General features: G+C 57.7%; 1 protein-coding gene and 1 long non-coding RNA gene across 2 annotated transcripts; one reads left to right on the forward strand and one right to left on the reverse strand.

Moving 5' to 3' along the window:
* Nucleotides 1-2,735: 2,735 nt before the first annotated feature.
* LOC135975858 (uncharacterized) lies at nt 2,736-8,368 on the reverse strand. Its single transcript, XR_010592900.1, has 2 exons — nt 7,958-8,368; nt 2,736-4,752 (listed from the first exon to the last, which is right to left on the reverse strand). It is a non-coding gene; the product is annotated as an uncharacterized LOC135975858 (long non-coding RNA).
* Nucleotides 8,369-15,771: 7,403 nt separating this feature from the next.
* On the forward strand, nt 15,772-18,102 carry ISG15 (ISG15 ubiquitin like modifier). The gene is made up of 2 exons (XM_005314509.4): nt 15,772-15,960; nt 16,729-18,102. Exons 1-2 carry the CDS (start codon nt 15,958-15,960, stop codon nt 17,197-17,199), a joined length of 474 nt encoding a protein of 157 aa, XP_005314566.1. The 5' UTR covers nt 15,772-15,957; the 3' UTR covers nt 17,200-18,102.

Raw genomic sequence — 18,102 nt, forward strand, 5'->3', positions numbered from 1 at the left:
CTTAGGGGAATTCTAGGCTGTGATGAGACCGTCCACCACTGAGGGCAGTAGTGCCTAGCGGTCAGCCCACCCACCACCTGGCATGGCCCTTGGAGGGTTCGGAAGAGTCCAGCAGAGATACATATTGAGCCCTAAGGGTCCTGGGAATGAATGGTGCTTGGGGAAGGAACCTGGCAGAGAAGCTAGGGCGAGGCTCCCCTCTCACCCAGCCAAGTGGGAAGGCGTTGGGAGCTGGGGAGCAGCATGAAGGCTGCCTCGTCCCACCCTCCCGGCAGGCAGGCGCTGGCAGGAGAAGGCTGCTCTGCGGAGCCCTACAGAAGGGAAGGCTACTTGGCAAGGGGGTTCAGCTGGAGGGAGCTGGCAAAAGCCTTGCAGCCAAGCCACAGGGAGGGACCTGCTGCTTTAAGGCGGGTCGGGCTGGCTGTCCAAAGCCAAAGAGGCCGGCTCCGCAGCAGGGCTGGGGGAAGCTCCTGCTCGGAGGAGGGAAGGACTGACTAGTCGCAGGCAGGAGCTAGGGGAGTTCTTCATCGCAGCCCAGGTGCTGCAAGCTAGGCTGGGAGCGGCGGATGGGGATGGGTCACTGCCAGAGAAGTGGTGAGGAACCACAGATCCCAGGCGGGAAGAGCAGCATCCAGAGGTCTGGAGACAGATGTCAACAAGCTGGGCAGAAGGTGGGAGCGGCCCAGGGAAAATGGTGACAGGATGCAAGGAACAGTCCTTGGCGCCTAAACGGGCCCTGGGCTGGAAGCCAGAGGAGAGGGCGGGCGGGCCCAGGTGCTCCAGCATTCCCCACGGCAGGGGGAAGGTACGGGCATCAGAGGGAGAAGAGGCCAAGTAGGTTGGGCCCCAGATGGAGGTTGAGGACTGGGATCAAAAGCCACTAGATTTTGGGGTTTCCTATTGGGACCTTCCTGCTAACCTGGAAGGGAACTGGGCTGAGCAGTGACCTGGCTGGAGGGCTAGGCCAGACACGACAGAGTGTTGTGGCACCAGAATGACCCCAGGGGGCACTAGACTGAAAAGAAGCCCTGTAACACCACACCCAGACCCCAGGGCGGTGCTGTGCGGGTGACAGGCGCGACGGCACAGCCTTGTAAACCAATAACCAATTCCCTTGCGCGTCTCATTTACCTTCCCTCCAAAAGGCAGCTTTGGGCATAATCTGCTATGAGCCCTTTGGCAAACCCCGTCTAACCCCCTTGACACTGGTCTGTGGGGCACCTAGCTTGTCCCTGCTCTGACGTGCTTTCTGTGTCCGGCACTTTGCAATAGAGACCAGTCACCCTCCCAAGAGACAGCCGGCTGCCGCGAGTGACTGCGTGCAGAGCCACCGCGCGGCTCAGAGGGGCGCGCAGGCATCGCTCTGCCCTCCAGACCCTGCTTTGGCTCCCGTTTTGCCAGGGACTTCGATTTCAAGGCCCATTCCTTGCAAACGACACAAGTTCTCAAACACCTGGGAGGAGACAGCCTTGCTCCTGGGCATGGGGGCACCTTCCAAGGGCCAGAGGAGCCCTGTTCCTCCTGCCGTCAAAGCAGGGTAACGGGGGGCAGAGACGTTCTCTCTGAGCAGCGGGCTGTGGGGGTGGCAAGGAGACAGCCAGCCAAATGGGTGCTCCTCTGGGACGCCTCCCTGTGCCCTTCTCTCCCCATGGTGACCGAGGGCTTTGGACTGTGGCAGCGAGTGCCATGGCTGGTGCCCTCGCTCCTAGTTACTGACTAAGGGAGGGAAATGATACAGCAATTGTCCTTAGGCCCAGCTTGCAGAAATGCCCCCTGGAGTGGCTGGACCCCGCCCTTTGGGCCGGAAGAAACAGTGAGGATTGGAGGAGGAAAGTCAGACACAATCCTGGTACAGCGAGCTACCAACTGTACCTCCCTGTGTCAGCCTGCTCCCTGTGCCTTGGCAGGAGCATTCACCCAGGGAGGGCAGGCCGTATTTCCATCTCTGTCTGCCTTTGGGAGCTGCTCTAAATTCCCCTGCGGCTGGGCAGCCCTGCCACAATCCTTCACTGCCAGCAGTGCCCCGCCGTTGGGCAGCGCTACCCCCTGCGGAAGGCAGGATGGAGCCACCTCTGCTCGCCAAGCCCTTCCGGCAGGCTCTGTGCAGCCAGGGGGAGCCCTGTGCCCTGCACCCAGCCTGCAGGAATCCGCGTGAAGCAGGGATGAATTTGGGCCCCAGAGCCCTTGGTGCCCATGCCCCGGTGCAGCGCCTCCAAGCCCCTAGTGGTGTCACTCACAGTTGTGTCATGCCCAGGCAATGCCACAGAGGGCCTCACTGCCTCGTGAGACAGTATTGCACCCGTGTGCTTTCAGTGTCACCTAAACGGGGTGGCATTAATCTCTAAGAGCCGCCTTGCTGCCCTTCTCTAACCCATCCAGGCTCTCGTCTTCTCCCAGCTCGGTGACTGCAGCCTCCCTGGCCTCCAAACGCCAGCTTGCCCTGCTTAGACCCTTCCCAATCCCAAGCTCCTCTTCCTAGCTCATCCCTGCCACCACCTCAGCTCTCTCTTTGCGTCCCCGCCCCCGGGGAGGCTGCTCCAGAACCGCACTCCTCTGATGGTTAGAAACCTACTTGGAATTTCCAGCCTCAGTTTACCCCTGGCCTGTTGATCCCCATTTGTTCTGTGCCAGCTTTGTCCTGTAGCTTCTCCAGCTTGTTGCCAGCACAGAGGCCCGAGGACAGCAGCAGCGGGTTCGTTGCCCGGTGTGCTTCGCGCCAATAAACACACCAGGGGGAGAAGCAAACAAAGTTTATTTGGGATCCCAAAGCGGTGCAAGGAGACAGGCACGTCTCAGATCAAGCACATTAACAGAAACAGTTTTTCTTCTTTTATACATTTTGCAGTTAAGCCTCACCGCCCCCCCTTTCCCCTCTAGCCCTCCCTTTCTCCCCCCCATTCCTCCCTCTACCCCTCCCGTCCCTGGTAATAGTTAAGTCATTCTTGGCAGCTATAAGCCTAGCTTGTTAGTAACTTCTTTAAACCGTTATCTTATCCTTTTTCCCTTCAGCCAGAAACATGCAGGCCTCATTATTACCGCTTGAGCAGGGGGTTGCACACAGATAACTGGTTGCTTACATATTCCAATTGCACCTGGCTTTTGAGGTTGATTAGAGTTTAAACATGGAAGGATAGAGTTTGGTTCACTTAGGCCTAGTGCAGGAAGGCTTCATTGACATTAAGTGGCCTTCCACCCTCCCAAGTTACCTAGGGTGAGGCCTAGTGACGTCAACAACTCCCTCCTTTGAGAATACTCAACAAGCTTTTGGCTGAGTTTTCTCATATTCTGTGGACAAGATATGATTAAGTGCTATGAAGCTGGGGTTTTCAATGAGAGGGTATGCCGGGATTTTTGGGGAACGGGGGCACAAAGCTTACGGAGGAGCATCTTAAAACAAGCAATTAGGAGGAGGGTGACCAGGCACAGTACCACACCTGTGAGGAGGAGACGCACAAGGCCACCCCCCAGTCCTCCTAGATTGGGCAACCAACTTCAAAGGGAATCGAAAACCGTGGGTTTCCTTTCCTGGGCCTCCCACTGCTCGAAAGCCTGTTCGGCCGACAGGACATGCTTGTTAATGTCCTGTGAGTTTTCCGGGATATAAGTACAACATTCATTCCCAATAAGGGCACACACCGCGCCCTGGGAGGCTAAAACATAATCTAAGGCCTGTCTGTTTTGCAGGGACAGCAACCGGAGCTGGTATAGCTTTGAGTTAAGGCTCTTTTTTATGGCTAAGGTCTTATTGGCATACTTGGTGAGAAACACAGAGAGCCTGCGATAAAATTGGGTTAGCCATCCCACCCCATAGGATGGGAGGAGGATCATACCCAACCTGTCTTCTTCCTTAATGGGCTCTGAGGTGGCATACAAAGATTTACGCTGCCTGGGATGGCCAGGGGTTGTCCCTTAATGCATACTGGGATTCAATGGTACAGTTTTGTGACAAGGGGGTACCCGAGGTATTTCTTCCCCTACTGAACCATCCCCAGCAGATATTTGACCAATTTTGGGGGACCACCCTCCAGGGTAATCCTGCTGCGTGGTGCGGGATTTGGGAGCATACTCAGCAGTTAGAGAGGTTAAACTCTTGGGCAAAGCAAACCTTCAAGGACTCATATGTGTTTGTTTCCAAGTTAGTAGGGATCCCTTTCCATCCCACATGTGCCTGGCGGGAAACAGGAGGTAACGAGAGGAGTGTCCCTATGGCAAAGAGTACCACTGTGGCAGACCCTGGACCTGAACTCATGCTGGGCAGGTGACCCTAAGGCCTAACAATTACAATTCCCCAAATACCCACAAAATAACAATTACCAATAGCAGGCAGACTAAAGGCAAAAGGGACCAGGCCACCAGGTTAGGCCGGCCCTGTGAGAGTAAACACAACCAACGCTCAGAGTTCTCGCGGGGAGTGCGCTGCGACTGTCCAAAGAGACCACAGGACATTCCCAGCAGATCTTATTGTTTTTTTGAATAACAGTTTAAGTCCCAGGTCGTCGCTGGTAGTCCTTTTCCGTAGGCTGGACGGTCCACCGTTCAGGAGCGGGCACTGCCTTCAGACGGGAGTGATGAATCCAGTTCTTGTGTCCCTTGACCTTTGCTGCTGTGTGGGAGACCAGCAGGACGGTGTGGGGTCCCTTCCACTTCTCTTGGAGAGGCTTGTCCTTCCAGGTCCGAACGAGAACGGAATCGCCTGGCTGCAAGGAGTGGACAGGGGCATCCAGCGGGAGAGGCTGCAAATCTCTGGTATACCTGTGGAGAGAACAGAGAACAGCAGACAGACAGCACATGTACTGAGATAAAAAGCCACACCCCATTTCCCACTCCCCTGCCAGAACCGGTGTACCGTTCATAGGCCATGCCCTTCCAAACATAATCTCGAAGGGACTGAGCCCTAACCTGCCCTTTGGGAGTGCGCGCATGCGGAGCAAAACAAGGGGTAAGGCATCAGGCCACTTAAGGGAAGCCTCTTGGCAGACCTTTGAGAGGTGCCGCTTAAGTGTCTGATTTGTGCGTTCCACTACCCCACTGGCCTGCGGTCGCCATGGAGTGTGGAGCTTCCAGGGGATCTGCAGGGCATCCGATATCTTTTGAATGACTTGGGATGTGAAGTGTGTTCCGTTGTCAGATTCCATCCACTGGGGGAGTCCGAAGCGGGGAATGATCTCCTTGACAAATTTCAGAGCCACCGTTTTGGCAGTGTTGTTATGGCATGGGAAGGCTTCAGGCCATCCGCTGAATCGATCCACCAAGACGAAAAGGTATTTGAATCCTTGGGTCCGGGGGAACTCAGTAAAGTCTATTTGCCAAACCAGCCCTGGGCCTGGGGTAGGTTCCAGAGTGGCTGGTGGCACTGACACTCCTGGTCGAGGGTTGTTCTTTTGGCAGACTAGACATTCAGCCTGTACCTGGGAGGCCAGGGGTGTAAGAGTCTCCCTGCCAGCGTATAATTCTTTGTTTCTTCACCAGGGTCAGTTCTTAATGTCTTTTGTAGTCAGGAATTCCTGGACTTTGTGGTTTCAATGAAGCAAGTGTTCCTTCTTCTCTTTTCCTGAAACAGTGTGGTTCAGCATCATACAGGGGAGAGGTTACTAGCACATCACCCTGTCTTTAAATAGGCTTATCATCAGTTGGAGAGTCCTCCCGAGGTGGAGGGGTCTTTTTACAGTGAGAAGCCTGGGTCCAGATGGGCAGTCCTTGGTACTTCACAGCGGTGTTGGTGGTTAACAGGACTTGGAAAGGGCCTTTCCAGTGTGGAGCCAAAGCAGTTTTTCATTGATGGACTTTACGTAGACTCAGTCTCCTTGTTTCAATGAATGGCAGGGCTGCTAGGGTCTTTGGTTGGCACGTCTTTTATCTGTGAGAAAAGAAACCTAACACATTTCATTAATGCCTGACAGTGTTTTGCAGATCTCATAGTTGCTTGGGCACATTTAGGCCCCCCTTTTCTTGATTGTCAGCCAAGTCTTAGCTGTGAACAATGTCCTTGGATGGTGCCAGCATCTTATCTTTGGACTGAGCTTGCTAGCTATATTTTTTCCCTCAGTTAACTCGTTCTGTTCTTTTTCCTTCTCTCCTTCTTGGCTTCTTTTAATTTACAAAGGAAACTTCCACTTTTCACTCATACACCTTTTCCCAACAATGAACACATACACATTGCCATTATCCAGCAAAATAACTTCTATACAGAGCTTTGGAGCAACAAACCAGGACGAGCACACCCACTTTTGAGGAGTCCAACAAAGTTCAGGAGGCTCACAGTGGCTTTAAGGCAAGGGGTGAGACCCACAGCGGCAATTAACAAGTCATCCACATATTGCAGGAGGAGGACCCTGTCCTCATTGTCCCACTCCTCCAAGTCTCTGGCCAGGGCCTGGCCGAAAAGGGTGGGGGAATTTTTAAATCCCTGGGCCCACACTGTCCAGCAAAGCTGCTTTTTAACCCTCCTTTTGTCCTCCCACTGGCTCCACTCTGAGGCTTGCAAGGCTGAGGGCTCAATTGCAAGGGTCATTATCCAAGCATTCTCGGGAGGTAAGATGAAGATTATTTCATCTTGGGTGAAATGCAGGGTGGCTCCTAAGCGACAAAGCAGGTCCCGTCCTAGTAGAAGTGTTGGACAATCGGGGAGGTAAACCAGTTTGTGAGATAGAGTTCTGTTTCCCAAAGCACATTCCGCTGGGGCATATACTGGGCACTTGGTTCCTTTCCCTGTGGCACCCACCACAGTGAGGGACTCTGACACAGGCAGCTGCAGGGGTTGATTTACGGCGGTTCGTGCAGCTCCAGAGTCTATTAAAAAGTTGATGTCCAAGTCTCCCACCCGCATTTTTACTCGGGGTTCCGGGGGCAGGATAGTCCATCTCCCCTGACACCCCTATTCCTGATCCTCCGCTGCCATCATAGGGGTACCTTCCCTTTCGGGGCACTCATTTTTTCAATGTTCCTCCTTCTGGCATATGGCACACTGGTTGCGACCCAGACACCTTTCCTGTGAGCCAGGGCGCCCACGTCCTCTCATTCCCCGGCCCCTTCCACCTTCCTGGAATTTTCCCCTGCCACCGGCCTGTACTGCTGCGACCATCATTTTCGCTTGCCTCTTTTCCTTTTCTTTAGACACAACCTGATTACGCTCCACCTCAGACAGCAGGGTCCGCATAAGGACATTACAATCATCCCAGTCAGGCTTACAGCTAGCCAGGCACCCTTCAAAGACCGAGATAGACTTGCTTGGGTTCGTAGAGAATTCCCCTGCCTGTGCCTTAAAGGCTGCTAGGTCCACCGGGTTAAAAGGCACATGGGTGTAAACCTGCATAGTAGTGGCCTGATTCCTATCTGAGCCATGTCTGGACACCACAGTCTCAGTGATCAACGGATAAAATTCCACCGAGGGGGCAATCTCTGGGACCTGAGACACCTTGTCTTTATATGGTGGGGGTGTGATAGCCGAAGGGGACACCGGACCTGCCATTACAGCTGGGGGGGGGGTTCTGGGGACTAACAATAGCTACTACCGAACCTGTCGGAGTCAAATTACACTTTTGCAAAAGATCTGACCTATCTCTTAGCAACATAAACAACTGTACATACATATGTTCATTCCATTTACCCGTTTGCTGACAAAACAGAAGTAATTGAAGGATCGTGTTATAATTAAGTGATCCTTCCGGTGGCCACCTTTCCTGGTCCTCTAGCTGATATTGAGGCCAGTCTACTGTACAGAACCTTTTTAATCTACTTTTAGTTATTGGATTTGCGCCAAACACTTTCCAGTTCACCAGAATGCATTCCAAGGGTGTACACCTTGCCCTGCCTGCCATACTCTGTCCCTGCCCCATAGGGAGACACTGGGCGTCCCCAGGTCATAACAGGTAGACACTGGGCGTCCCCAGGTCATAACAGGTAGACACTGGGCGTCCCCAGGTCAAGACAGATAAAGTCCCCACTGGACTGTTCCTACCTTATCCAAGGGTCCGGTTCTGCACCGTCGCCCTATCCACGGGACCGGTTCCCCACTGTCGCCCGCAGCTGCTTCTCCACTACTCGAGTGTGTTGCACCGTTGTGCCCTCCGGGATTGACCAAACCACGTCTTCGCCGAGGCCCCCGGTAAAGTCACCGGTGCGCGCTGGGCGTCGGTCGTCACCGCAATCTGTCGACCTCCGAGAGGGTTCCGGGCAAGGCTAAATTTCAGCCTCGAGCCCCACGTTGGGCGCCAAAACTGTTGCCAGCACAGAGTGCCCGAGGCAAAGCAACAGCGGGTTCGTTGCCCGGTGTGCTTCGCGCCAATAAACACACCGGGGGAGAAGCAAACAGAGTTTATTTGGGATCCCAAAGCGGTGCAAGGAGACAGGCACGTCTCAGATCAAGCACACTAATAGAAACAGTTTTTCTTCTTTTATACATTTTGCAGTTAAGCCTCACCCCCCCTTCTCCTCTAGCCCTCCCTTTCTCCCCCCCATTCCTCCCTCTACCCCTCCCATCCCTGGTAATAGTTACTAAGCAAATAAATCTGTTAGTCTTTAAGGTGCCACCAGACTCCTTGTTGTGTTGTTGTTGTTGTTTAAGCAAATAACGATTACATTTAAGCAGTTAAGTCATTCTTGGCAGCTATAAGTCTAGCTTGTTAGTAACTTCTTTAAACCGTTATCTTGTCCTTTTTCCCTTCAGCCAGAAACATGCAGGCCTCATTATTACCGCTTGAGCAGGGGGTTGCACACAGATAACTGGTTGCTTACATATTCCAATTGCACCTGGCTTTTGAGGTTGATTAGAGTTTAAACATGGAAGGATAGAGTTTGGTTCACATAGGCCTAGTGCAGGAAGGCTTCATTGACACTTAGTGGCCTTCCACCCTCCCAAGTTACCTAGGGTGATGCCTAGTGACGTCAACAAGCTCCTCTCCTCCCTGGGGTGCACCCCCCCTCCCCAACGTGTCTTCAGAAAGCAGTCAGAGCCCTGCTCAGCTTTCTTTTGTGACTAAACAAGCCAAGCACGTCCAGTCTTCTCTTGGAAGCTAGGCCCTGCGTTCCCTGCCCGTCCTAGTAACGCTTCTCAGCACCTGGGCCAGCTGGAATTCATCTTCCTTGAACTTGGGTGACCAGAACTGCACATGGTATTTCCAATGAGGCCTTACCAGGGCCTTGTGCAGGGGCATTAAGACCTCCCTGTCTCTGCTGGACACACCTTCCCTTGGTTGGGGTGAAAACAAGCAACGGGGCAGTGGACTGAGCGTGAAAATGGTAGCTGGGGGTGCTACAGTTCCTGGGAGAAATACAGGATTTGCTAGAAGGCAGTGTAGGATTGAGCTGCTATCTGGGGAAATACGGTACAGAGACAACCAGTACAAGGCAAAATGAGGGATTCGCTGGAGAATCTGGTGCTGAATCCGTTAGATTGAGATTAAAGGTGGCAGCAGAACCACCCTGCCCTGCACCGGCCCCCTCATGGCGGGGGTGAGATTTGCATCTGTGAAGAGTTAGAACAGGGTCCGAGTGCAGCAGCCATTAGGGGTGCCCACCCATCAGCACCCTGCACACGCCTGAGATGGGCAAGAGCCCCAATCTACTGAGAAAGGGACCTTCCGGCCAGGGACTTCCCATGCTCCCTCCCACACTGCTGGGAGCGGATCCAACCACTGGATTCCATGTGCTTTACGCCTCCAGAGTCTGACCAGAGTCCGGGCACTGCCCCTGCCTGGCCTCTCTAGGCACATTCTCGGGGCGCAGCTCTTCCGTCTAGCTGCACCCCTCGGCTCCAACTGCCCATCCCCTGGGCCCAGTGCTGACCCCCTTTTCCCCGACTCCCTGGTAGCTTCCGCACCCCCTCTCCCAGAACTCCAGCGGTGTGGGCGCCCTGGTGAACTCTTCAGAGCACAGGATACTTTGCACAGGATTCGGAACCACCACTGAGCTCACGAGCAACGCGCACATCTAATCAAAAACAACCAATAATGAACCCTCTGCACGTTTCCCTGCCTCACTTTCCTCACCACTCCGGAGCATTCTCTGGGCTGGGGTCAGACTCCTGCAGGACTGTCCGGTGTCTTTCTAGTGCTCCAGTCCGGAACCTTGCCGCCTGTCTGTCTGTCTGTCCGGCTTTCCCTCCAGGCCACCTTGCATTGACCAGGACCGGTTCTGCAGCTGAACAGCCGCTCTCTGCTCCAGACACTTCCTGTCCTTTCCCCGCTCTCCCGCCCAAAGCGGCTTGGGACTCCCCATGAGCGGCCTCCGGGGAGACCCTCTTCAACCGGCTTTAAGCACCTCTCCCTGTCGCTCCCAGCACAGCCTGAGCCACCCCAGAAGCTCAGGAGATCACCCCCCCAGGAGGTGTGTTTGTCAGCCTGTCTCTGGGGTGTAGCACTCCCACACACAGCCCCGGGGCTGGGTGACAGTCAGTGTTACCCAGACCCCAGGTTTCCTGGGGCAGGTGAGTCTGGCCTCTGCTGCAGGATCCCTCACCCCACATTGCCCCCCACCCCACCCCCCGCCCAGCAACTCAGCCCATCCCCCCTCAGCCCCAGACACTTCTTATCTGAGAGTCCAGACCCCCCACCACTGCCGCATCCAGGCCAGTGCTGCACCGCTGTCACGGAGTATTGGGGAACTCAGGGCCCTGCACCCCTGGCTCCCTGCGATTCACCATGACTCTCAGCCAGCCAGTAAAGCAGAAGGTTTATTTGGATGACAGGAATACAGTCCAAGACAGGTCTTGCAGGCACTGACAACAGGGACCCCCTCAGTTAGGTCCATCTTGGGGTCCCCGGGCATCCCAGCCCAGCCCCCCTTGGGAGGTCAGAGCCATCTCTGCCTCCCAGCCATCTCTCCAGCCTGCTTCCAGCACACTGCCTTCAGCGACCCCTCCCACAGCCTTTGTTCAGTTTCCCGGGCTCAGGAGTCACCTGGCCTTCAACCCCTTCCTGGGTTCTCATGTTACAAGCTCAGGAATGCGCCCCCGGGCAGATCCCATCCTCCAATGCAGACTATCCCAGCACACTCCCCTGTCAGCATTCACACACCACAGTGAGAACAGGCCCAGTTCGTCACATCTCTCCCCCCTTCGAGACCGAACTGAGCAGGGTCACTTTAGCCAGTGACCTGGGGAAGTTCGAACCTACCCCCGTTCCCATGGATGCCCCCGCATCCCTCCCATTCCTTGGTGAGAATTACACCAGGCCCCTCCAGTTTCACGCCCCCCCTTAGGTTGGGGTTGCTTGATGGCACTCGCAGTTCGCATGTGGGAAGGTTTATGCGGCCTGTGCCCTTTTCCCACCCCCATACCTCTGGGGCTCCAACTGGGCTGTGGTCTTCTCCCAGCGCTCCAGTCTGGAGGTCTGTGCTTTGGGCTCTCTTGGTTTAGAGCCGCCCTTTTTACCTTGGCCACCCTCCGAAAAGGCTCCTCTATGCTGGGCAAGGGTCCTAAAGCTGTCTTCCCCTTGTCCCAGGCCTTCCTCCCCCTCTGACAGGGGTCACAGGATCCGCAGTACTGTCGGACAGTAACAAAGACCCCAGGCCAGTAAAAGCTCCGTAGCAGCCTCTGCTGGGTACGCCAGGTTCCCTGGTGCCCTGCGAGGGGAATGTCATGGGCCCGGCACAGCAGCTGGCGGCGATACTTCTGGGGTACCACCAGCTGCCTCCTGATCCCCCCTGACTCCATTTTCCCTGGGGGAGCCCATTCTCGGTACAGGAACCCCTTCTCCCACAGGAACCTTTTCCGGCCACCTCGTCCCATGGTCTGTACCGCATTGAGGTCGGCCAGGTCCCTTATCTTCCGCAAGGAGGGATCTCTCTGTAACTCGGCCTGGAACTCAGCAGCTGGGACGGGGATGGCCACCTGCTCTTTCTCACCCGCTGGGTCCGAAGCTGCAGCCTCCCTGAGCCACGTCCCTGGGCGTTCCCTCCCCACCAGGTTAGGGTCCTGCACCTCAGGCAAGGCACCCCCCCCAAGGCCAGGGCGCAGTGCCCCTCGCCGGCTCTGACCGCGGGTCACAACTAAGGCGGTCTGGGGGCTGCTTGGCCAGTCCTCTAGGTCCCCCCCCATCAACACCTCAGTGGGCAAATGGTGGTGCACTCCCACGTCCTTGGGGCCCTCCTTGGCCCCCCATTTCAGGTGTACCCTCGCTACGGGAACCTTGAATGGGGTCCCGCCCACCCCGGTCAGGGTCAGGAAGGTGTTGGGCACCACCCGATCTGGGGCCACCACCTCGGGCCGGGCCAGTGTCACCTCTGCGCCCGTGTCCCAGTAACCATAAACTTTCTTCCCATCCACCTCCAGGGGAACAAGGCACTCGCTCCGCAGGGACAGCCCCGCGCCAACCCTGTAAACGGAGAACTTTGAATCCGGGGCATCTGACCCCCCAGAGAAGCTAGCCTGGGGCTCTCCTCCCTCCTTAGCAGGTGGTACTCTGCCAGCCCCCCTTCCCTGGGAATGCTGCCTCTCGCCGGGCTGGGTCTCTACCCAGTCAACCCTCTGTGGGTTCGGCCTGCTCAGTCTGTCCCTGAGCCTGGGGCACTGGGCCCGTATGTGGCCCTTTTGGCCACAGTGGTAGCAGCCCATGTCCCATGGGACCCCTTGAGTGGGTCGGATGGTCCTGATGCCGGATGTTCCCCTCTGATGGGGTTTTTCTGTATTTTCCCACGGGGAGGTCCCATGGTGACTCTCTCTCTGCGTTGTGGTGGGATTGCTCCTTTGGGACTCCTCCCTTTTATCTCCTGACCGGCTCTTTACGAACTCATCGGCCAGCCGGCCTGCCTGTCGCGGGTTCTCTGGCTTTCTGTCCACCAACCACAGCCTCAGGTCAGATGGGCACCGCTCATACAGTTGCTCCAGTACCAGCAGTTTGACCAGGTCCTCCTTCGTCTGGGCCCCATCAGCCCACTTGCTGGCGTATCCTTCCATGCGGGCGGCTAGTTGCAGATATGAGATCTCAGGGGTTTTATCCTGACTCCGGAACCTTTCCCGGTACATCTCAGGCGTCAGCCCAAACTCTCGTAGCAGGGCCTTTTTGAATAGTTCGTAGTCCCCTTTCTCTGCCTCTTCCAGTTGGCAGTACAATGCCACGGCTTTGGGGTCCAGTAAGGGGGTAAGGACCCGGAGTCTGTCCGCGGGATCAACCCGGTGCAGCTCGCAGGCCGTCTCAAAGGCCTCCAGGAAGTCATCCATGTCCTCCCCCTCCTTGTATGGGGCCATGATGCACTTATCAAAGCTCCGTGCAGTCCTGGGTCCCCCCTCACTCACCGCAGCCGGGGGTTCGCTGCCCTTCAATCTCGCCAGTTCCAGGTCATGCTGACGCTGTCTCTCATTCTCCTCCCGTTCATGCTGTCTCTGTCTCTCTTCATGCTGATGCTGTCTCTCTTTCTCCTCCCGTTCACGCTGATGCTGTCTCTCTTTCTCCTCCCGTTCACGCTGATGCTGTCTCTCTTTCTCCTCCCGTTCACGCTGACGCTGTCTCTCTTCATGCTGTCTCTGTCGTTCCCGATCCTCCAGCTCTCTCAGTTTTAGCTCTTTCTCCCATTCCAGCCAATTCCGCTCCACGGATGCCGAACGTCGCCGGGAGGCTCCTCTGCTGGCCGGCGAGCTTCGCCGGGGGGATCCCCTGCTGGCCGGGAGGGTCACGGCGCCCTCGGTATTTGCTGGGCTCCTCCCCACCCTTCCCCTAGGCATAGGAAGGAGGGGTCTCGGGAAGCCCTCAGCAGCCGGCTGACCACTCCCAGCTGGGACAGACACTGGTGCCTGCGCTGCATTTGCCAGGCTGCTTCCCTGAGACACAGGGATCAGTTCATTCGCGCGATCTTCCGCCTCCAGCTGGGCAATGAGCTGTTCTTTGGTGAGCCTCCCAATGCGCAGCCGCCTCTGCTTGCACAGCTCCACCAGGTCGCTCTTAAGCCGCTTGGCATACATCTTCCTGCTGGCCACTCACCGGCCTGTGTGCTCACAGCTCCCCACAGTTCCCAGGGGGACCCCTAGTGTGCCAGCCCTTCTCGAGGTCACCGCCTCTCTGCCAGGGTCGAGCTGCAGACTCCTCCGCCCCTGGGACCACTCGCTGCGATCCCCCCGGGGGACCCTGTTACTGCAAAAGTCCTTCTCGCTGGTCACACACTCCCAGGGGTAATAACCGTCTCTCTCCCACTCTTCAGCAGGCCTGGTCCCCGTCAATCCCCCTTCGTTTTACTGCTCCCCAGTCACTTACTGCAGGAAGCGCCGTCCACGGGGTGCAGTAGATCCCACCGCTGCCACCAGTTGTCACGGAGTATTGGGGAACTCAGGGCCCTGCACCCCTGGCTCCCTGCGATTCACCATGACTCTCAGCCAGCCAGTAAAGCAGAAGGTTTATTTGGATGACAGGAATACAGTCCAAGACAGGTCTTGCAGGCACTGACAACAGGGACCCCCTCAGTTAGGTCCATCTTGGGGTCCCCGGGCATCCCAGCCCAGCCCCCCTTGGGAGGTCAGAGCCATCTCTGCCTCCCAGCCATCTCTCCAGCCTGCTTCCAGCACACTGCCTTCAGCGACCCCTCCCACAGCCTTTGTTCAGTTTCCCGGGCTCAGGAGTCACCTGGCCTCCAACCCCCTCCTGGGTTCTCATGTTACAAGCTCAGGAATGCGCCCCCGGGCAGATCCCATCCTCCAATGCAGACTATCCCAGCACACTCCCCTGTCAGCATTCACACACCACAGTGAGAACAGGCCCAGTTCGTCACAACCGCCACTCCCTGACACACACTGCTCCCCAAACCGCCCCATGGCACGCGCCCTCCCTGACACACACTGCTCCCCAAACCGCCCCCTGGCACGCGCCCTCCCTGACCCACACTGCTCCCCAAACCGCCCCCTGGCACGCGCCCTCCCTGACCCACACTGCTCCCCAAACCGCCCCCTGGCACGCGCCCTCCCTGACCCATACTGCTCCCCACACTGCCCCCTGGCACGCGCCCTCCCTGACCCACACTGCTCCCCACACCGCCCCCTGGCACGCGCCCTCCCTGACCCACACTGCTCCACACACCGCCCCCTGGCACGCGCCGCTCCCTGACCCACACTGCTCCCCACACCGCCCCCTGGCACGCGCCCTCCCTGACCCACGCTGCTCCCCACACCGCCACCTGAGACGTGCCGCTCCCTGACCCACACTGCTCCCCACACCGCCCCCTGGCACACGCTGCTCCCTGACCCACACTGCTCCCCACTCTGCCCCCTGAAGCTGGAGGGATTATATCCCTTATTAAACAGCCATACTGTGCCCCCATTGAATGGAAGTGGGATGTTCTCATCATCTCTGGACTGACTGAGCCCCTCCTGACCCTGGCTGTGTTGCCAGCTCCCGGCTGTCTTGTGGCAGGGAATTCCCCGGGTTAACGCGGCACCGTGTTAAAACAAAACACCCCCAGGGCTTTTTCCCTGTTAGTATTTAGGACATGGTTATGGTTGATTAAACACTGAGCCACCTCCTCCTGTAGACACCCGGAGAGCCCCGGTGGCTGCGGGCTGGGGGGACATGGGGGTCAGGGGAGCACACGTTCGCACCCCCATTTCTTTTCTTTTCTAAAGTAGAGATGCAGCCAGACCCCTTTTGGATCCAGATCTGGATCACGCCCCAAAGGGCTCCGTTTATGGCCCTGGCCCAATGGCGGGTGTGGGTCCCTGGTCCCCCTGTGACAGCCCGGGGCTGGGTTCGCTTCCCCGGGGTGACGTGTGGGGCTGGGTCCGGGTCCCTTGCCCCATCGCTTCCCAGTTTCGTTTCCCGGCGGCAGCGGCGGCGGAGGAGGAACGGGGGGGGCGGGAGAAGGAAACCGAAACTCAGCGGCCGAGGCTGGTTTTGATTCTCGGTGCGGGGCGGCCCCGGGTGACGCGCTGGCGGCCGGGCTATAAATGAGGAGCGGGCGGCGGAGCCGGGCAGAGCGGGTCGGACTCGAACTCGGGACGCGGCGGATTCGGAACCAGGGAGACCCCGGCAGGCTGCAGACATGGTGAGGGGCGTCCCGGGGTCGGGGCCGGGGCCGGGGATCGCTCTGCAAGTTCCGGGCTCCGCGGGAGGGCAGCGCGGCAGCTCGGGACCGGAGCCCCCCGGGATCACCTGTCCGCTGGGGCCCCACCCCCTCCCGGATTTTGGGGGGACTCCGAGCGCGGGGCCGGGTACAGCCCCCCGCTGCCGGCTGCATGCCCCGCGCCGAGCCGGTAGCAGGGGAAGGGACCGATCGGCACTTCCCGGGGTCCCTTGGCACAGGAAAGGCGGCTGCCGCCTGTATTTACCGCCCCCTCCCAGCCCCGTCTCCGCTAAGCTGCCCCTTGGTCAGTGACCCCACAGCCCTTGGGGAGCCCCCTGAGCTGAGCGCCCCTCGCCCCTGGGGCAGCCCCTGAGCGCTGGCTACTGCACCCCAGCCAGGACTGGGCTCCAAGGGGTCAGCACAGCCTCATCCCGCCACTGCCCTTTGGGGGGGCTGGGTTTGGGTCCCCTTTCAGCCCAGGGAAAGGGATCTGGTGAGCGTTCACAGACCCCCCGTGCGCTGGCATGGATGCTGGTGCGGTGGGTGTGAACATTGCTGTGCTGACAGGGACGCATTTCCCTGCATCTTGCACTGGGGTAACGACTGCACCCCGTGCCAGGCACTGGAGGGTGTATAGGGGCGTGACAGGGTATGGGGACTGTAACAAGCCCAACCTGCTTCCCTCCTGGGGGTCTGAGTCCCTGTGGGCTCCCCCTGGGTTCTGACCACTCTGGGCCCTCTCCTCCCCAGGCCCTGTGGCTCAGCGTGAAGCTGCTGAGTGGCGAGACGCACCGCTTGGAGGTCACCAGCACGACGACCGTCTCGGCGTTCAAGGCCCAGATTGCCAAGAAGACGGGGGTGTCCCCGTACCAGCAGAAGCTGGCCTGCCAGAACGGGGCCTACGTGGAGCTGCGCGATGGCTCCCGGCTCTCCGACTACCAGCTCAAGCCCGGCGACATCATCCTGCTGGTGGTAAAGAGCGAGGAGCCCATCACCATCTTCGTGAAGAACGACAAGGGCAGGACCGGCACCTACACTGTCCTCCCCTCCGACGGGGTCACCCAGTTCAAGGGGCGGGTCCAGCAGCAGGAGAGCATCCAGGCCGAGCAGTTCTGGCTCAGCTTTGAGGGGAAACCGCTCGAGGACGGCCACAAGCTGGGAGATTACAACATCGCACCCCATTGCACCATCTTCCTGCACCTGCGTCTGCGGGGGGGCTGAGCCCTGGGGCCCGGCCTTCCTGACTGTCCTGCTCCCTTCCTCTTTTCCTAGCTAGACCGTAGCGTCCCAGACATCCTACGCCGGCTTTGGACTCTCGGATGTGAAGCTGTGTCCGGCTCCAGCACTGGCTGGGGTGGGGGGTGACGCAGAGGACTCGGAGAGGGTCTCAGGGAGCATCATGTTGACGCTGGGTTGCCCACAGCACTCGCACCCCGTTGTGCACGCGCTCACCAGCTCCTCATCCATCCGTGCATCACCTTCCAGTGCAGCATGGTCCCGCTGTGCCAGGCCATGTGGCTGACCTGGGCCCTGCAGAGCGACTCTGTTCCTTCCAGGGGGCACAGTGGGGCCGGGCTCCCTGCCACGGTGGAAATCTCTCCTGTAGGAGGTTTGCTCAGTTAGCTCCTCCATGTGAATGACACCCCCCCCCCCAACGTGTCTGTCATGCCATGTGTGTAGCGAGTTGTTTCCTTGCTAGAGGTGTTGGTGTGGTTCCCCGGCAGCGCTAACCCTAGCGGAAGAGCGCGCTGGCCACTCCCTTTGTCACCGATTGAATTCAGGGGTGACGCTTGGATGCCAACATCACAAGAAGATGCAGCACAACGCCCTGCTCCGCCTCTTTACGGGCGGTGCCGCTGCGTCCTGTGATGTCCCATTGGGGTGGGGCTAAGGCTGTAATGACCACGGGGGGTAGTGGCCTGTGAAGAACAAAAGGAACCGGTCTGATTAGACTCTGGCATTGGCTGTAAGGATTTCGGTCTTCTTTGTCACAAGACAGTATTTGCGTTTTCGGAACTGTGATTGATGGACTCAGTCTGTGATTGTATTGCACACTAGGGCGCTTTGCTTTGTAAATGCAGGAGCATGATGATCTAAGAGGATCAATAAACAGGTTTCCTCAAA

The sequence above is a fragment of the Chrysemys picta genome, chromosome 15 (genome assembly GCF_011386835.1).
Source record: "Chrysemys picta bellii isolate R12L10 chromosome 15, ASM1138683v2, whole genome shotgun sequence".
NCBI lineage: Eukaryota > Metazoa > Chordata > Testudines > Emydidae > Chrysemys > Chrysemys picta.